General features: G+C 40.0%; 1 protein-coding gene across 6 annotated transcripts in view; it reads left to right on the forward strand.

Annotated features, from left to right (window-relative positions):
• MPPED2 (metallophosphoesterase domain containing 2) overlaps positions 1–21,029 on the forward strand; it is a 121,193-nt gene that overhangs the window by 26,838 nt on the left and 73,326 nt on the right. For all 6 annotated transcript variants that reach the window (XM_009679460.2, XM_068945283.1, XM_068945282.1 and 3 more), the window contains exon 3: positions 19,513–19,694. In XM_009679460.2, coding sequence (XP_009677755.1) covers positions 19,513–19,694 — 182 coding nt within the window. The remainder of the gene's footprint in view (positions 1–19,512; positions 19,695–21,029) is intronic.

Raw genomic sequence — 21,029 nt, forward strand, 5'->3', positions numbered from 1 at the left:
TGATAAAAATGAAGGAATCAAAAAACAGTACAGTGTATAGTTCATACTCATGTGGTGTGTATATATACGTGTGTGTATGTGTGTGTGCGTATATGTATAGTTTGTGTATATGTATGCATATATACGTGTGTAATGCAGGTAATGCTTACTTGTTGCCCAGAAGGAATGTCTGCATGCAGTAATATAATACCTTTGGAAGCTTGCTTCCTTTTGACACTTTTTTGACTTCCTTTCTAAAGCCAGGGAAATCCCAGCATGGTTTGTTATCACACTGAGGGCTGATCGGTTTCATTAGAAGTTCAAGAATGAGTTGGGAGGAAGTGTTCATTTAACATCATTGTTTTGGTCTTACTCTGTGTCCGACCACAGCAGACAGTGTTTGAAATGGCGATAAGATAAGAAGTGGCAGTGATAGCCATGCTGTAGGGTTATTGGAAGGGCATGAAATAACATCTGGCCATTGGACTTTCGAGGTCTAATTCTTAGTTGTAACAGTTGATTGAAATGTTCCTCTCATAGAGTTGGCAGTTCCTGTGGTATTCATGTCAGTCTGTCCCTCAGGAAAAAATCAAGTGGTGTAGGAAAGAAAAAAAAAAAAAAGGCCGCAAAATTGTTCAGAGCATAACCGTATTTTTCATATGCAATGTTGTCACGTGCTGCTTTGAAAGTTAAAAGAAATGTCAGCGTGTAAGGAGACAGTTTTGCTCAAGGAAAATATAAAAATGGAGAACAGAAAAGCATAGATGGTTATGTCTGAGAGACATTGGGAAAGAAATATATGGAGAAGGTTGCAAACACAGCACGGTAAACTCCAGTCAGATCTCTGGATGTCTCAATATGTTAAAATTATTTGTTTTTATTTTTTCCTTCTTCATTCATTTTGTTTGTTTGCTTTTAATTTTGTCTGTTTAGGAAGCCTGCTTCCTATCCAAGCCTAATACTATCTCTAACAAAATAAGTTGTCTAAGATTCGAATATACGATGCAAGATCAAACTGTGGTTGAAAATAGTGTAAATTCTCATTACACCAAGTTTTTTTTTTTTTTTTCCTTAATAGGAAGAAAGAAATGCTTGATTAACAGTTCAGAGGTTTGCTGTGCCAGTCCAGCATGTAGCTTCTGCTGAGAGGAGCAGTCCACTGCCTTCATTCCTGCCCTACCCAAATACTCCTGCTGCTTCAGTTGCACTTATGATCATCTGCTAGTCTGGTGAGCTGAATTGGCTCGTGGAGGGGTCACAACTTCCAGGGCTTATCCAAGTCAGTGGCTGCAGCTGTGACACTAGAAGTGGCAAGAGGAGTGCAGGAGAGCAGCGAGGTCTACATTGAGGTCTAGGTCTGCTAGGCTGTCTTGCGAAAACTCCTTTCTAGGCTGCTGTTTCCAAATGTGAAGTTTTCATTTGTGGTACTTGCTCAGGACATTGCTCCTGCCCTGTGCTGCTGCTGCTCTGTGCTTTTTTTTCATTCTGCTGGTGCAGTTGTTTGTGCAGCTTTGCTGTGAACTGGATTGAGAATAGGTTTGACTGCAAACATACCTGGAAATGAGGAGCAGTTGGGGGTTGGGGCAAGCCAACCACCTGCGGGCTGGCGGTGTAGCTTCTGGATTAGTGGGAGTGAGAGAAGGCCTTTTTTGCCTTACACCTCAGAGGTACTCATGAAGCACATCCCTGCCTCGCTTTTTATACGCTGACTTTTAAGGAGGGCCAAAATCTGTGCTTGTGTAATATTTATAATGCTATCCTCTGAATGGCCAGATCTGTGAATGGGATTGATGGTGAAGGCAATAATCTTGATAGGTTTCCTGATACAAGTCGTCAGCTCACATGAAACAGGGCTTTGTGGGACGTTCGTGAAATCAAGAATCACAGGCTGGGAACCACCAGGGAAAACCAGGAGAAAAAAACATGTCCTCAGGGTAACTATTTCCTCCGCTTATCTAAGCGGTAAGGAAATCGCAGCATAGTGTATGAAGTCAACAGCACTTCCTTGCACTTACTTCCAAATGTGAAAATGGCTGTACTTTGTATTACCCTCAGTGGGTAGCTTGTTTAAACTGGTGGCAGTTCATACTAAATATACCAAAGCTGAATTCCCTTTGCGCCATACTGCAGTTATCCTTCCACATACAGGCATGTACCCATCATGCTTGGACTGGAACTGCATTTTTACCATTGGGCTGGGAACTGAAAAGTGAGCGGCACGTGCCGCAAGTCAGAGAACTTGCTAAATTCCTGTGAGGTTAGATTCCCTTCAAATAGTTGGCTTGTCTGAGGCAAGTGCAGCTAGGCAAGCCCATACTTACTGAGGTGCTGGGCCTTATGGTGCAACTGTCAGGTTGCCTCATATTAAGAAATAGTTAAATGGCAAGCCTGTAATTCAGGCTCTTCTCTGGACGTAGAATTATTAGTGAAGCTAATTTGATTATTTGGCAAAGGTCAAGGGCAAAGTAACTTTCTGGATCGTGTTTTTGTGTGTATGTGCACACTCTTGTGTGTACGTGCACGCTGTGTGTACAGGAGAAAGAATGGCTTACAGGGAAAGGGTAATGTGACACAGTGCAGGTCACTGATGGCTGTGCAAGTGATTGTCAGCCACTTCAATTAGCTGGTTTTCAAAAGATATGCACGTGCTTGTTAAGCTAAGTTGTATTTGCAACTATCCTTGGTGATATACTTTAGAGGGTATACAAGCATTGAATCATAGCCACACCAAGATATTAACTCTGTGACAAATGGTCTTTCAGGATTGTGCTGTTTTAGACAAAATGTCACTTGTGTGGACCAGATCAGCACAGCTATTTGGAACTGCATGATATTCTCTTTATCAGTTAAAAAAAAAAAAAAAAAAGGTTCATTACAAAAAATTGGACAAATTTTATTTGACATGGAAAAAAAAAACCTTGAGCTCCTCTTTACTGTAGGTTATATGAATGGAGAAAAAAAAAGTGCTGAAGATGGTTTCTTACATGAAAGCAGTTGGTGCTAGAAAGCCACTGACTATGTTCCCATCCAGCTTCTACAGCAGCCCTCAAAGCCATGCTTGAGGAAAAAGTTTGGAGCAGTCAAGTTTCTGGAAGGTGGGTTGACCAAAGCCTCTTAATTCCAGAAAGAGCTAGGCTTGCCCTTTAAGGGTGTAGTTATTCACAAGTCTTAGAGTCAGCAGGAGATGAAGGACTTCAGGATTTTGTAGGTCAAAGAAAACGACTAGAGTAGAGCTAGACAGAATAATCAATTGCTGAAGGCATTTTTGAAATGGACTGAAATATCTTATCAGTTTTGACTGGGAGGGCAGTCTTTTTATGAACCAGTCTGCGACTCTGCTGTTCTTGATTGCATAAAAGTTTGGAGGGGGGAGGGAGAAGGAGAAAGGTTGTAGGAAGTTAGTCACTGTAATCCCAGAACTAAGAATCTAACTACTAATATTGTTCAATATTGATAATTGTTGATATCTTGATATGAAAGAAATAGTTTCACTTAGCTCACATTCCTGCACCATTACGGTCAGTGTGAACTTTGACTTCAGCAAGCCCAAGCCCTTCATGTTGTCCAGCTGGACATTTCAGTGGCAATGCGAGAATCAGAAACGTAAAGAAAACTAAAAAAACAAATGGATCCAGATGTGGAGGAAGAAATGGTTAAATGACAGCTGTTCCCAGGTTTTAACAGCTCTTTTTTTTTTTTTGTCTCCTCGAGCAATTTACTGAATTAGCCTGTCTGTTTCTTCACTTAAAAAATACCAAAATACTTATCAGCCTCTCAGGGATGCTGGGAAATTTTAGTTACTTCTTTTTTACAGAATGTTTAGTAATTTTTTTTTGGGGGGGGGGGGGGGTTGAAAACTCGTAGAACTTTTATTAAAAAAAAAAAAAATCCCTACAACCTTGCAAAGCTGTCACGAAATTCCATCATTCAGTCCCCTGAATGTATCTTTCTTTTCCTGCTCCATAATGACAAAGAAAAGAGCTGGTATTTCATTTGCACATGGAGAAAAATAACTCTGGATGAGTAGATGAGTACAATTTTACAAATGTTCCTAGCAAAAGCAAAAATGTTTTTGATTAATAAAAAACCAGCACAAGTTAGTACAAGTGATGATGATTGCACCCTGATATTTTATATACTTATGCATTTTGTTCTTGTGAGCTTTGCAGTTTATTGTGAATTTCGCAGTAGTTATTATTTACAGTAGTTTATTCTCAAAATACATGCAAAGAAAGATTTAAGTTTATTTTCCTCTTAGGTGCACAGAGAAGTGTGAAAATGAAAACCAAGAGTGAGGATGTGTCCATACAAGGAAATGGATTCAGGTAGTTCAGAAAAGGCTATTCTGCAGCTGGTACTCTGGAATTCCTCTTGGTGTGGACACTCACGTTTCCTAGGAAAAGTGCTTAAGCTAAATCACAAAACACAACTGTTGCTGATAAATGGACTCCCTGGGGAGTCATATAGGATAGGCTATGGCACTTTTAATTTATCTCACAGCCTGTCTTACTTCACAGTAACCTCCTCATATTCTTAAGCTTTAAGAAACCAGAAGGTAAACAAAAACAACAAAAAATATCCTTTTGCATAATTCTTTTTTAACTCGTGATTTAGGGAATCCAAGATATGATTTCTCTGTGTTTAGTTCGTTATTAGCAAAGTTCAGTGGAATTCACCTCTGTGCACCAGACCTTATGTACCACTGATTGTGTGAGAGTATGATTGCGTGAGATGTTGTGTTACTCAGTTTACATCTTACTGGCACTCACTGCAGTGGGATTAATTTCACCCACTTAAGTTATTCTAATCTAAATGTGAGACAGTGTTTTCTGTTTGTTCTAATGCAGATAGGGCATTGCGTGATTTTGCCTGTCTGATGCAACGGTGGAAATAATGAAATTCCCTCTTTTGTTTTAAAGCGCAATCAGTGAGATTGCATTTGCATTGCTTGTAACTGAATCACGTAAGTGAAATTACATTGCCTGCATCTCATTTTGTATTATAAAATGTTATGTGATGCAGCTTGTTTCCCTCCTTCCTAGAGCTTTTCATGGTAATACTTTTTTTTTTCTAAATTTTAAAGCTGCAAAGCATCTGCCTTTTATGTTTGGCCTAGAAATAACTTTCTGCAATGCTCTTCCACTTCTGATACAGGAACTGAGATTTTGATACTGCACAACAGGTTGATTTGGAAAGCAGTTAGATTTCAAAATTTTCAAGGTTTTGTGTTGTGTTGCACAGCAAGTGATTGCTGAGCAGGTTTGTATAATTAGCAAGTGATTGCTGAGCAGGTTTGTATAATTAACAAGAACCCCTGAGTCATACATGGTAATACCTTACAACTGTTCACATAAAGAAGCAGCATATTGAAGGGTTTCGGCCTGTTTGGCTTTGGAATTGACTTGCGGATAATATTGCAATCAAAATCATTCAGTCCCCTCGCCTTCTCCTTTTTTTCCTGGCATAAAAGTGAAGGTAAATACATTTTTTAAATTGAATTTTCTAAAAGTATCCCTAAGGCAGATTCCTGTCTTGACTGTAATTCATTTTTGGATTTGATTTTTCTGGGTGGTACTTTTAAAATAAATAACAGTAAGGATAACTGCTGACTGCAGAAGTCAGTAACACTTCTGATAAGTGTGAATGCCCCAGATATTCCCACTGAGGACTTTTAATTCATTAATTTTTAAGGCAGAAGTATAAGCAAAATGAAATGTTCTAAGATAACCTGTAACACTGTGGTTGCCCACGAAACCTCTGCCTATTAACTACGTTATTGATAACATCTCCTGATGGTATATGCAGCAAATGCTTCTCACAATATTGTTTGCCTAAGTACCAAATAGTATATTAGCCAAGTAATCATTGCTCAGGAGAAACTGTATGAGAACACCAAATAATGAGGGAGATTTAAAAAAAAAAAAAAAAAAGCAGAGGGAGGAAAGAAAACAAGGCAGAATGAACTGTGCAGTTTTGAGGAATGTCTCCAGCGGAAGCTTGTTCATGCGGTGTTTTGCTAGTGCAGTGCAGACATTATGTTTTTTTTCTCCTCCTCCATTATAGCTTTATCCACCAAGCTTTTTTTCCCCTCAAACCAATGTTTGTATCTTGAAATATTTTGGAATGTATACCGTTTGGCCTGTGATTTCCTTGTCATAAGTTGTTAATACTGGAGAGAGAGAAAAGAGAGAGAAAGCTATCTGGTATAATGTTTTGAGCTGGGAATGTATTCGGCACAGTCTTTCACAAATAAAAGAACCTGCTTTCAGTATCTACAGTGCACGGCACTATAGATCTCTCCAATCCAATCACCAAGGAATTGCAGTATTTTGTTGATTGAATCCAGTTCTGTCTATGACTAGGCTTCATTTTAGAAATGGATGTCAGGGAGATGGTGTGAGCTGAAACAAAGACAATTGCATGAGAAAGATAAAGGATAAAAAGATAAAAGTGCAAAATTATATCCAGTAGAATTTGATGCCCAAGTGAAGTTTTAAGAGTGCACCTAAGAGCAGAACTTAGTTCTGGCATTTTCTTCCTACTTAAAAAAAAATATGAAGTAAATGCATATTTTTCGAGATGTTCTGAGTGTGATTTGGATTGCCTGCCAATCTAAATCTAGAATAATTACTTTAACCTCGGTGGAGATACTCAAGTTTAGACAGAGTGACTGGTATAACAATTTATGGCAATGGGATTAGAAGGAGTATAGAATATTATTAGACTATTTGCGTTGACTGTAAATAATATGAAAGCTTATATCGTTTCAATCAAGAGTTTTAATGTATGGAGCTTTTTGGCCACCAGGATGCTGAGTAGGAACCTTTATTTTGGTGTAGTATAGCTGTTGGTAGAAGCTAGTTAATAATCTCCTCTCTATTCCCATTAAATCAAGGACTTAACATTAGAAGAAGAGCTAAATTGCTGTTTATACTAAATATCATTTTTCCTGGAGAAAAGCTTAAAAAGAGGACCTAGAGGCAGAAACCTTTGACAACGGCTGAAATACTTTATATACATGAAACTGGCAAAAATGCAAACCTTTTAAGACTGCATGGCTATTATGAAGAGTTTTATTTAGTAGGAGCACAGCGTTAGATGCGCAGAGAAGCATTTCACTATTAAAATCTTAAAAAAGGTTGTCAGAGTTTAGATGCAGGAGAAAATACGCAGCCTAGTGGAGACAGGTTTTTTCCCTTAGGTATCTCACCCCACACAGGAACTTTTTTTCTCCACAAAGATATGTAGTGTTTGTATGCGTACCTTTGTATGCATGCTGTACTGGTTCAGATTTAACAAATGGATTTTGTAGTTAGTAGACAGTGCTTGCCATTTACTTCCTTATAATACATGCTGTATGAATGCTAAGAAATTCCCTTTATTTGGGTTATATGGTCTGCTCTGTTTACTTGCAGGTCTGTGGGAATTTCATGGGCACGTTCATGGCACTATGGGCACATAGTAACTTCAATATAGGAATTAATAGGAATAAGAGTTTGCCCAGAGTTGTCCTTCCTTTGAACAGTGTTTGTTTTTTTTTTTTTGTGTGTGTGTGTGTCCTCAGCTCCATCTCCTCCATGGAAGTGGAACTGTAAGGCAGAGCAGAAGAGATAGATACTCTCATGATTAGTGCTTTCAGTTCAGAAGAAGGCTAGGGCTTTGCTTGCATGGGGATTGAAATGCATCACATCCCTGGGATGGTGATACCTTCAGGTCAGAAAGTAAAATCATTGAGAAGGCTGTGTGCAGAGTTTCTTATTCACACTGTATATTTAACTCGTGGATAATTTCCTCAAGTGAAAGTCAGTGAAATTTCAAGCAGTTACTATACTTTAGACCAAGTATATATTGAAGAAAAAGAAATCGGAGGCAACCTCAAGTGTTTTTCTGCAAACCCTTTAGGCTCAGTCCTGTGGATGTCAAAGCAATGAGTATTTGCTTCTGAAGCATGAAGACAGGTTTCAGATTAGGAAGCTAATTCTAAAAGTTACGCAGTTCCCCTGCAAATTTTGTACACCTCCAAGTCCAGTTGCCTCAATACATAAGATTTATTCTCTTTTGCTGAATTTATCACCTCAAAGGTGATAAAGTGGACTCTGCACACGTTAGGACATTCTGTATTTCGTTTGTAATACAAATAGGCATCAAAAGCAGAGTGTATGCTGCAGTAATTTCTGTTACAGTGGCCTTTTTTTGTCAGAACCTTGTTGGGACTATAAATCATCTCAGTAATTGTCTGCATCTGTCCCTCTGACCCACATCATCTTCATTTCTGGGGAATATGGCGTTTTTGAAGTGTCAAGTTAGAGCAAAACTAATTAAATTAAATTTATCCAGGAGATCAGTTCATTTTGGATTTTTTCCATTACAAAAGCCTTCTCTGTTTTTTCCACCCTAGGAATAGGTCCTCCCTATTTTATGACTCATGCAATTGTAGTAATTGGAGAGATGCTGCACATTAATTTAGCCTCACTCTAGCTGAGATATAAAATATGAATCTTTCAAATCTCGTTGTCCTGAAAATTGGATTCTAAATTCATATCTCTGCAGGGTTTGTGATTCCAGATTTCACGTTCCAAGTATGTGTAATGAGACAGTGTTTGTAGAGCTCATAGTCGGGAAATAAAAATTTTCCTTCAATATGCAGAGCTTATTGACATACCTTCCTAGTAGGTGAAGTTTTATCAGCAAAAGAGGGAATTTTTTTGATATAATTTATAGCTGCCCTGAGTCTCTCAACAGAAACAAAGAATGTGGGAAAAGTACTTTTTAATGACTTTTAATTGAAACCATACTAGCACAAACCCACAATTTACTATTTTATTTAAAGCAGAAACTTTTGCCTGGGCCTTAGAGTGATTCTGATACTGATGTTGCTGTCGTTTTCAGTACTGTTTTGCTTTTGTAACCTCTAGAAAGCCACTTGCACCCAAATTCTACAAGATATTTTATTGACTGGAAAGAAATTTCATCTGCAAAGTGATGATTAAGAGGATTTTCAAAAGCACTCAAGCAATTCAGTTTCTGAAATCCCGTTAATATCAGAGGAGGTTAGGCACTTCAGAAAAATAGCATGGGACTATTGGCCACTCCAGAAAACGCCATAGAAAATTTGGCTTTTACCTCTTTCTGCTTTTTTACTGCCCAGAATCTGGGATTAACAGAGTCAGGACTCTTAATTAGTTGAGGTTTATATCAGGCTGAGAAGATATATTCCTGTAACTTCCTCATGAGGCAGGTTTTCTTAAGTTTGCCCAAATGATGACAGTGGATAGTGTAGGTCTTTTCAGTTTAATCTTATAAATTTCACTGGAAATAAAGCAGCTCCCCAACCTGTAATAAAAAGCTCCATCGTTTCCCTGCAGCTATAATTGTTGGAAATGTTAGCAGTAAGCTGCGTGATGCATTGAATCCTCATGTGGGTTTGTAAATGTAGGGTTTTTCACATTGCATGGTGACACAATTAAAGGCACCTCTGAAATAAATACCAGACCTCTGCTTTACAGTTTCCAGAACTCTCTCAGAAGTTTTGATGGGCGACGCATATGCGTGGAGATTTCCAGAAGAGCTTGTAACTAACCTGCAGTAGTTTGTTCTTAGATGCACACGCGTGTACAAGTAAGATCTGCCAGTGAGAGCGGTGAAAGGTCTTGGTGTCCTTTGCTTGTTAGGCAGAGAAGGAAAATGTTTTCTTGGTGTTTGACCGTGCTGGAAAATGGCCTCAAGTTAACAAAAGCAGCAATATATACAAGTTAAACAACTAGTGGCTGACAGTGGCCAACTAAAGTAATACTATATGTGATGTTCACTGTGTTTATTGAGAGGAAATGAGTACTTGGCTTTGTGTTATTCAGCACGTGTTGTATCACACAATCATCAACCATGAGTGTATGTGTATATACACACACACATACATGAACACACATTTTTCTGGCTGGAAATGTCAGGATATCTGTTTGCTGGGCTGAGGGTGTACTGTAAGAAGTTGCTGACTATCCACTTCTCCTTTCATCAAAGGATACAACTAGAAAAGCTCCAGTGGAATCGAATAGCCTGCCTGTCCTCTCGATCACAGTTTTCGTAGCTCCCATTTCAAGATCAGGAGACCAGTTATAAATATTGAAAAGTTAACCCATTTGCCAAAATGTTTAAAAATGTTTGTAAAAGGCATGTTTTGGTGGGAATTTTAAAATTAAAGTTACAAAATGATGTAATTATTGACTTAATTGGAGTGAGTTTTCAAGACCACAGATTCTTTCCTAGGAATGCACCGCAGTTGCTCTGGAGGTGGATATCCTGTGTGACTGACAGATTTTGGTGCTTGGTCACAACTTTTCTTTTTAAAAAAAAAAACAAAAAACGTACTAGGTATAATGTAAGACTTGCTTACCTCTAGCTTGAGTAATGACAGGTTGAACTCTATGCGATCTAGGTTCCCCGCTCTCCCCCTCAATATTTACATCTGCCAAAAAAAAAAAAAAAAGCATGGAAGATGGATGGCTCAGGCCCTTCTTTATTCATAAGCCTTTATTTCCCCAGGAATGCTAATGGATGTTTGCCAGTTGAATGGTGGGAAAAATGGATGGTTTTCAGCTGGAGGGAGAAAACAGCGCAAAGTTATGTACAACTATAAATAGATGCATCTATATAGGATTTCAGAACTTGGGCTGTGTGAAGATTTCAGACTGCAACGAGAGATCTATGCTGAGCTTAAATGTTTGCCACCAGGAGTGTCTTACTGGGGAAGCTTAAGTGAGCTCTCTGATAGGAGGCAGGTGTGGGAGAGGAGTGGTTAGGAGGGAAGGCAGAGGTGCTGGCGAGGCCGCTCGCAGATGGCTCATAGTGTTTCCTTAGCATGTGTGCTGGTTTTTGCCCCTTCTCCCTCTCAGCAGGCGTTGATGCTGAAGCAACCGTTGATACCTCTGTGTGGTTTGCTGTTACTGCAGAGCGTATGCCCTGCTCATTCCTCCTTCCAGTACCGTGACTCCTAGCTTGCTTTCTCCAAGTTGTTTGCTATCCTGTTGGCTGGGGAATGTTATGGTAGACCACCTGTGGTGTCTGGATTTGCTGGTAGGTACTAAGATTTCTTAAGGAAGAGGGGGGGAAAGTTTTAATCAGCTGGTTGTGGTATTCTCCCGTTTCCTCCCCCTTTTCCAGGTGCATACTTCTTTTGAAATCAGTTCCCATCACTAGGCGCGCTCATTCCTGCAGAGTCTCATCTAGGATTGGGGTCTGTGGCTGTGCTTGGACCTGCCCTGTATTTGAGGGGCAGCGTGGTGTAGAGAGATGACATTAAGGATATAAAGGTGCCATTGCCTGCTGGACTCATCAAGTAGGCACAGACTGTAGGCGCACATTTGAGCTGGGTTTGGGGCCACAGTATAGCCAGCAGCCTGGAGCAGGCTAGGGAAGCACAGCTTAGTGCACTGAGGCCGTGGAGCTCAGAGCATGGATGGCTGATGCTGGAAACAGGCAAAGGAGAGCGACAGTGGGATAAAACCTCTGGGGCCGGACAGGTTCTTGGGGGAAAACGGGTCTCAGTGACCAGCTTAACGGTCCCCTAGCCTCCCTTACTTTAATTGGTGGTTTTATGGATTTTTGTAATTTGAAAGCCTTGGTCTTGACTGTACATTGTTTGCTTTGGTGTATGCGCAATGAGGCCCCTTTTATTGGTGTTTCATCCTGGGGTGTGGGGAGGGGTGCTAACTCTTCCTGGCTGGCAGTGGGGTGTTGCAGGCAGACAGCCTGTGTGGTGCGGGGGCACTGTCGCTGTGCACGTGTTTGTCACTGAGGCTCCTGCAGCAGGGTGATCTGTTGTTGGGTGTGAGACATGTTATCAGGGTGATATGGTGAGAAATAAAGAGTGATTCGAAAAAAAGGAACAGCCTGGGTCTTCCAAGTTGTGCAAAACGGAGGAACCACATCCAGGGCATGACTTCAGAGTACTGAAAGCAGAAAGGGGCCAAGCCAGGATTAGCAGGGAGGCCACTGGCTAGCTGTGGGAGCTGCAGCTGTAGAGCAGTGCAGGCTCAGAGCGCTTGCTCCATCGTAACGGAGGAGTGGAGCAGCTTAAACGATTTTGAATAAGTTTTAACGAGGAATAGGGACGTCATGTCTCTTCCACACTCATGCTGTAGTTTTAGTTTTTGATGTGATAGTGCAACAAGTCTTGATTAACATGTCAGTATTCAGATCAGCCTGATAACTAAGCTAAATGGCACTACATTTTAAGACTTATGTTAATGTTTTGAACTAAGGATTTTAAATCCAGATGTTGAATTTTTGTTCCAGAATGTAGACATGTGTACAGTTTGATCTTGGTGTAGTTTTTTTAGTCTGTAAGATTAAAAATCATGAAATTGGCCTAATATTCATGAGATTCTTTCCTTAATAAGGAAGATTACACATCTCTTCTAGTTTCATTCCATTTCTTGAACCTCTGCAACACATGCTCGTGTGTTTCATGCATTTTTCTTCAACTGAGAGAGCTATTGATGTTATTTGGGGAAAAGAAAATAATTAAAGTCACAGTTCTCGCATGAGCACTCAGTTCCAGGACTTGGGAATCTAAGAGAAATAATATCAAAATACAGCAATGATGTGTGATTTGGCTACAGCAACAAATGCTGTCAGTACAGTAACAAAAAGTTTTCACAGAAATTCCCATTCTTCTCTTCTCATGAACTTCATTTGCCAGAGGGAGAATGTGTAGAGGCAGATGTTTGCATTCAGAGGAAGAAAAAGATGAAGATATAGAGGCTCTGTTGATTTCATTTTCCAATTCAGACAAAATTATCGCCATAGCTCAAAAGGGAACTAACAGCACTCAGAAACAAAATTTTTGTGTTTCTTGCAGAAAACGTTTGTATTTTGATCCTAAAATAAATATGCTGAGCCAAATGTCTCTTTCAAAAAGTATTTGATTTACGAATTTTGAAAATAGGGTTAGCAGGAAGAGAATGAGTATTTTGCAAGAGGAGGCTAAATTGCAAATAAATAAAACCGTCACTATGCGTAGTAAAAGCACTGAAAAAAGAACAGATGATTTTTTGGAAAGTGTTGATAACAGAGATAAGTTGTTAATACAGAAAATTAACTGAATAATGTGTCTCTAAATGACCTCCAAAACAGCAGAGGAAGTGCAGCAACATATACAGATTTTATATGGCAAACAGACGAGTTGGTTAAATTGACCAATAATGAGTGCTAATTTAGATGTCATAAAAACAAACCTACAAATGCAGGCATAGATGTAACCTAATGGAGAAATTTTTAAAAGATGAAAAAACAGTATCTACTGTGATAAAATCTGGGAGAGGCATGGGCCCATGTGTGTCTCAGGACCCTTCTTATGTCTGGTGAGTCTGGGAAAGGGTAAAATTAAGTGATCTTTTGCAGTTGCCTCTGTTCACCTGTAGGACAGACAACAAATCCAGTTTAAAAAGTAGTGGGCTGTAAACAGTAATGCTGCTGCTTGAAATTTACCGAGGGGAGAAATCTTTGTGCATCTGTAAATGTTTTATTCAGCATAGGTGCTGCACTGATCTGAGTGATTTATTCTTCTTTAGGAACTGGAAATTCTTCCTGGATGAACTTTAAGATTTTTGTTTTATCTTCATGGATGAATTGGTTTTCTTGGGAATTCTGCTATAAGAGAACGTTTGGGGGCTGACTTGCTTATCTCAAAAACCAAGTGAGCAGGAAAGTGAAAAGGCTGTGGCTTCAGCTCTCTAAACATAGGCGTTCCAGGGGACCGACCAACAGAGCCAGAGCGCTGTATTTTCAGCTCTTAAAGTTATCTGTGCAGAATTATGCTTTGGAATCAAAACCTCACTTCTTTCAGAAAAATGGTGCTTGTGTCTTTTGTGAGTTTTCTTTGAAAACAGGTACCCAGTGTAATTCTGCCTGCAGCTATGTCTCTTGGAGGGCTCTACTGCCAATTTGGCTCTGAGGTACTTTGCTGCTGATTTATAAGACATCATTACTAGTTTAAACTTGAGCAGAAATACACAGCTTGCATACTTGTTCCATGCTTTGACATCCTAAATCGTGTCCTTTGTTGCCATGTGTGTGAAAGACCCAGTGTTTTCCTGGATGAATTTCTGAATCCAGCCATCCTTGATAACTTCTATGTTGCTGGTCATTGTTCAATTATTTAATTACCTTTCAGTGTCCATTTTTTATGTAAATGAAGCCATGGCTTCATGTACGAGAGCTTCCTTGTCAGATGAAACCCAGCTCTGCCTCAGAACATCTCTGAAAAGGGTAAAGAACTTCCACATCGTAAACTATGCATTTGGAGGAGGAAGAAAAGGGGGAGAAGAGCATCTGAATAAATTACTACATACTATAATTTTTTTCTGTTGCTCAGAGCTGACAGGAGCAGCTTTGTTTTCACGGGAACGTACTCGAAAGTTTACCTGTTTCTAGTGTATTGGCAAATGGTGACTTCCCACAAAGGCGATCTGCACGGTAAGAAAGAAGGGAAAGCAGAGCTGGATTTGGTCTTGCTGCTGGTGCGTAGTTGCAGAGCAGATCCATGAGTGAAGGCTCTTCTCATGGAAGTGTTTCCCAGAATTTAATCTGTGCAGCCAGGGCTCTATGTTTTATTCATTGATCACAAGCAAGAAAAGTAAGATAAAGAGACTTGGGAGCACCATCTCATTCGTTGTTTCGAGAGTAGACTTGTATTATCAGCAAGTGCTTACAGTATAGTCAGAGGACCCCATGCCTCCACTCTTGACTTATGAAATGGTTGCAGGAGGGCGACATTCGCAATGTAATGGGCACTTTCTTCAGTGGAAGGTGATTCCCACCTACATCTACACTGACACTCCCCCTGTTCTGCCAACTATTCTGATATTGTCTCCAGTCTCAGTAAAAGCTGGTAATTTTTCCCTACTAGACGAAGTAGCTCATAGTGAAATCTGGAACAAAGCATGAGTAATGAGTAGGATTAAAGCCTGCTTTGTTATACCTAGCTATCCCTGAATAGCTTTAGCTGATGATATGGATAAGCTCACATGGGTGGCACTGCATGATCCTGAAGTAAGGAGCGCGCGTTGTTGGGCTGACTGAGGAACAGATCTAGGACCAAACTCTTCACTTTGTAGGACAGTGAAGCTGTCCGTTTCCTGCTTCCCCTCCTTCTCCCTGGAGAAGTAGCCAGGAATATTTTGATACTGATAGCAGATTCTCTCTTTCTTCATCACCTCTTTACAGGGACAGATTGCAGTTACACATCTGCCAACCCCAGGTCTTTGCAGTACAGCGGACCAGAACCAGGTAACAGCAGCCTAGCCAGCTCCACGTGCAGGTTGCTGCATGCATAGCCAGTGTGACAGGAGGGCAACACTGAGCTTTCTTACTGCAGCGTGTGGCCTTAAAAGGCCCTGGTGTGCTGGGACCACCATGAGAGCTGTGGTTTTGGAGGAAGATAGTGTTCGGTGGTAGCCAATGAGTAAGCCAAATCAGTCTGCTTTATGTTCTCATTTGATTCAATTACCGCATTGTTTTGAAGACTTGTAAATTTGAGGTTTGCATTTGAGGAAGTCTTATTCTAAATGGGAACAACTGATTGTAAAGGCAGTTTAGTTAAGCCGAGTAATGATCTGATCAGCAAGGTCTTTGTACGAAGAGGCGTACGAAGATTTCTGATTCCTAAACCCCTGTCATGAATGCTTTAAATGTGACAAATCTTGCATTACTGTCATAATCTTAGAAAGCAGTTATTGCTCAGCTGCCCTATGGGATTTCACTCTGGCCTTACATAAACTTTTGAAAAAATGCTTTAAGTGCCTTTCTAAGGTACAAGATATCTTAGGGTAGATGAGTACCAGTCACCAGCTGACCTTAGTGGGAGCTAGGTACCCAAATTTGCTTACTAACTTAAGGCAAAAACTCCTCTTTCATTTTAATACTTTACAATATTTCTTTATGTTGTTTCCCATTTTCTGGTTACTGTATTAATCCAAACGTGAACGTATAAATTATGCTGGAATTGCATTTACGGTATCGTTCCATGAGCACGCTTTCTCCAACGCAATGATAGAATAATCTGTAAAATGCTTCAGTCTGCCAGCTCAGGAAGACTGAAAAAGTGAAGTTTTGGTGGTAATGAAGTGTGTCAGAGTTGGCTGGAGGCATTGTGTTTGAAGCAATTGGTAAAGAATCCACTGAATTTCTTAGGTACGTGTTCTGGTTTGGCAGAGACCCATGGTGAGCAGGGCTGAAAAAATTGTTTTCTTATATCCCGCTGAACTGCAATAAGAGATGCACGACTATTAGAAATGCCAGTCTGTCATCTCCAGTTGTTAGATTGTGGGGTGAGCAGATCACTGGAAGAATAGATGTAGTTGTTCACAGCCCAGGTGGAAGCCTGCTAGTGGTATCAGGCAAAAGCCGTGAAAAGGTAGCTCCTTGCTTTCTGCGGTAGGTGATCTCACAGGTTGGGAGGCCAGTCCTTTTGTGATACAGTGATAAATAAAAATCTTGCATTACTCTTTCCCGTACGGTAGCTATAAATGAAGAGAAAATGTGAGCCTTTAGGATTAGCAATAACGCCACTTTCATTAAGCTTCTGTTGAAGGACTGTTTTGAGTAAGATAAATTGATGGGCTGGACACAATAACCTTCAGTATCTCACTTTCAAATACTTCCAACCAAGCACAACTGAATAGAGAAGAAATTAAGCTTAGATATAGAAAAAAGGTTACTTGGCAACATCATAGTGTGTGTAAAGAGGAGAAAGAGGAATCAGAAACTTTATGAATGTGGATTATGGAATTTTCTATAAGTCAAGTCGTTGCATGAATAGAGAAGATCCTAAACCAGATTTCAGTGTCTCATGCTAATAGGGATTGCCTAAAAGCAGAACAGTTTGGGAATAGGCTGCAGGGAATAGGAAAAGCGTAGTGGCTGCGTAGGAACAGAAGGGGTGTCTGCAGAGGCAGACAGTGCTAGTCATCACGCACACAGAGACAATCTGAACAAGGCACGCGGTAGTGATGGTATGTGGTAGTGATGAAGTGGATGTTCATTTTTTGTGCTCTGCCTGGAGAAAACATGCTTGGAAGTGTGGAGATGTTGATTCAGAGTTCCCCATGTTTACTCTGTGACGTATTTCTAAAAAGTTTCAATTTACCTTCAGAAACTGGAAGGACCAAGTAAGAAAGTGCTGTGGCCTATAATCACAGTTCTGCCCAGCTTGCCAGCATGATCTCAATGGATAAGTGAGTTTTCTCTATGGTAACAACCTTATTAATTTGTAATCCTGGTAGAGAAGAAAGATCCATTGATTGTTGGAGCTCAGATTTTGTAGTAGGTTTCTGTAGTGGTAACCAGTTATATCCCTCAACTAATGACAACTAGGTGCCTCAACTAATGGTGCTTTGGGAGGAAAAGGAGGTCCAGTACCAAAAGGGGAGAAAGAAAGAAAAGAAAGAAGGGGGGGGGGGGAACCCAGCTACCAGACTGCCCCTTCCCGTCCAGTTCATCTTGCAGAAAAAAAATCTGTCTGTAAAATAAAGACCATACTAAAACAAACGGCATCTTTTAGAGGCTGAATTTTGCAAGTTAATTCAGTGGCCCAGGGCAACCAAATACAGTACATTTATGGTAAATACATTTCGATTGGAGCTACCTATTTATGGTACCTAGAAAATGCAGTCTAACAGATAAGATCCCTCACCCTTTCTTACATGCCTAGAATTTAAGCTAATAGTAAATATTCTGCCAAATAAAAAACAGATTTGTTAAAATCTTATAAGTGTGTCAACCTGGACATTTTTCCATTGGAGTCCGGTCCACGTAGGGCTTCAGTTTCTTGAACCATTATAAAGTATTCCTAGTACAGGGAGCTGAATCACTCCCTGGAGGATCCTTTTGGCCTCCCTCACCTATATGAGGAGCCAAAGTTGAAGACATCAGTGGAAGTTTCCATGCAGTTCAGTACATAAATGAGGATGTTTCTGTGTTAGAAAAGATAAACACTTCTAGGGTCTGTATTTTCTTAAGATTTGTGTTTTATTTTCTGTTACTGATCACACGTCTCGTGTAAAAATATGAGTATTTAAGGAAAATAGATTCCCAGTCATTTGTGCTAGTTACTTGTTTTTCTTTTCGTGCAGTGCAGAAAGCAAAACTTATACAGTCTGTTTAATTTTCTTTTTCCTTTCAGGCAACAGTTCCTGAATGTCTCTTGTTGTGCCGGTTCATCCCAATAAGTCTTAGAATGCTGTTGTTTCGGGTACTTTAAAATACATAAAGCTTGTTTTCATTGCTGTCGTGGCTTGAGACGTAACTGGACTGTTGTTCCAATGTAGCTCCTGCATACCACAAAATTTCTAGCTCAAGCTAAGCTCTAACCATGTATAAAGTGGCACATCACTGAAATGGGTTGAAATTTTGTGCAGTTGGCATGGGCTTTTCTGTGGTGTTAGTCCAGATGCTTTGCTATTCAATTGTTGATTTGCAGTGTGATACTTCAGGCTGTCTCAAGAGGAGACAGATTGAGCAAATCGAAGTTGAGCAAATAAAAACAAGATAACTGCAGTGAAATAAATGCTGTCCTGAAGTTGGCAATGGGTTGCCTTTTATACTTACTTTGATACAAACTAGAACACCTGGCCATTAAGTATGCCTAAACCACTTGTCTCTTCCCTATGGTTTTTCTCTATTCTGCTTAAATGAAGAAGAAAGCCAAATTTCTATGCTAGGTCACTTGTTGTAGTTGGTAAGATCATTTTAACAGTGTGTAGCTTGCAAATAGCCAATTGAACTAAATTATTAATATCATTGGCTATAGAAAGAAATACTTTTTATCCGTGGTTGCTCTGTCACATCAGTTCCTGACTTTATAGATCTTGGAAGATGGGCTCAAGATTTTGTATGAGAGTGAGTAAGGAGTTATCGGTATGTTCAGTTCTGCAGTTTCCAGGCTTCATCACAGCACTGCTGAGTGTACCTGACTGCGTGTAAGCAAATATTCCTGTTGGAATCAATAGAGGTCTTTATGCCCTTGAACAAAATCATATGTGAAGCTGCTCAACTCAAGCGAGAGACTGTTGCTGGCCCACCTGCTAGAGTTGTTACTCAATGACTTGTGCACCGGTTCATGTATAAAGCAGGTGATAGAAGAAGATGTGTCTTAATTCAAAGTTTCTAAAGACCATTTTCACCAATGTTTAAATTAATTTTCTAAATCTTCTAAACATTCACCAATGTTTAAAATATCAGAAACTAGCCATATTGGTGGTGGTGGTGGTGGTGGTGTGTTTTTTTTTTTTTTTTTTTTCTTCCCACCTTCCTTCCTTGCCAGATAAGTATTTGACAAGGATTGCGGTCCCTTCTGGATTTTTGATGGTATTGCATTATGGAGTCTTTTCTTTCAGCATGGTATATCTATAAATATGTGTATGTATGTGTGTGCACGCACGTTCAACTATGTATAGATAGATTTGTGTTGATATTTGAAATATGAGATGTGAGGAATTTAATCTTGTAACTGTTATGAGATCTTTGTGTCTGCTTTAGGGTCGACCCTATCCCATACGACACTCCAAAACCAGCGGGCCACACGCGATTTGTCTGCGTCTCAGACACACACTCCAGAACAGATGGCATCCAGATGCCTTATGGGGACATCCTTCTGCACACGGGCGATTTCACCGAACTGGGACTGCCCTCAGAGGTTAAGAAGTTTAATGACTGGTTAGGTAAGGAATTACTGCGTTTTGGTGACCCCAGTTAACCTCTCCTGTCCAAATGTCAGTTACTGCCTCCTAATTGAAATGGAGAACTTGAAAATCCCACCTACCCTTGCTTCATTTGCCCTCGTGTGATGTGCTGTTTCTAGCTTCAGTATGATTCTGTTAATTAGGACAAATTTAGAGACTTGGTTTTATCTTTGCACTGTCTTGGGGGAAAAGATACTATCATTCCAGAGCCAAGGACTGAGGGGTCATGGCATCTGATACTGATGCGTACAGTGTCCCATAGTTTTATGTACACAACCAAAAATATTGCTCTTTGAATTTCAGGTTCATCATATTCTAAAATGGTGGTGAAAGTCACAACATATTTATGGAAGTCTTTTTTTTTTCTGCAGTCTTTTTTTTTGGTGACATCGAAAATATTATTTGGAAGAGGGGAATTTTGTTCTGGTGGTGTTCATGTGATTGCCTCTTTGAGTTAGAGAGTGCTGGTATTTTAACTTGGAACGCAGACACTGAAAGCTTTTTAGGTAGAAGCATTTCTTATTCTGCTGAATTTGTTAACTGTGTTGCTGCAGATGAAGGCAGTTAGACTGCAACAGCAGAGGACCAAAACGAAGGAGGGTAACATCTGCAGGGTACTCCTATTATAAATACTGCTCATAGGCTGGCTGTGCACTGCCATGTCACCACTTAGGCTAGAGGTATTTAGAGGTGAAGGAGACTCAAGGAGCTGATCTTCCAGGAATGCTTTTTTTCCTGGAATGAAGCTATAGCATTATATAAAAGCTTTGGAAACATAGCTCTGTCGTCATGGTGCACATCAGTCTCTGCACCCTCTCTTGCGCACTGTGTGATGGCCACATCTCTACAAGTCTTTAATAGCTTCATTTTATTCTGTTGGAGTTCCTTGGCTGACCCTTCACAGATTAGTGAAAAACGTTCTGGTTTACAAAAGTAATTTTTAAAATAAAAGAGCTTCCACATTCTTGGTCTTTTTCATCCCCTTTTGCATCTTCTCCATACTGTTCTTTTTTACTATCTTCCTTCTGACCTTCTCTGATTTCCATAGCCCCATTTTAAAGAATATCTGCCCCCTTTTTACTGCTGTGCATAAAGGCACTGGGGCATCCAGTTAACTGCTATATTGCTGTAAATGTAATCGTTCTTATTTCTAGAAAGCAATGCTAGATTTTTGTGGGATCAAAACCATCCTGTTTCTAGGAATGTAATCACAGGACTAGGAAGTAAGAAGAGGAATGGGAAACAGCTGGAGACCTGCATAAGTTGGGAGAAAAAAAACACACTAGAAACCGTATTCTTCAACTGTTGTGCATT

The sequence above is a fragment of the Struthio camelus genome, chromosome 5 (genome assembly GCF_040807025.1).
Source record: "Struthio camelus isolate bStrCam1 chromosome 5, bStrCam1.hap1, whole genome shotgun sequence".
NCBI classification, from domain to species: Eukaryota; Metazoa; Chordata; class Aves; order Struthioniformes; family Struthionidae; genus Struthio; species Struthio camelus.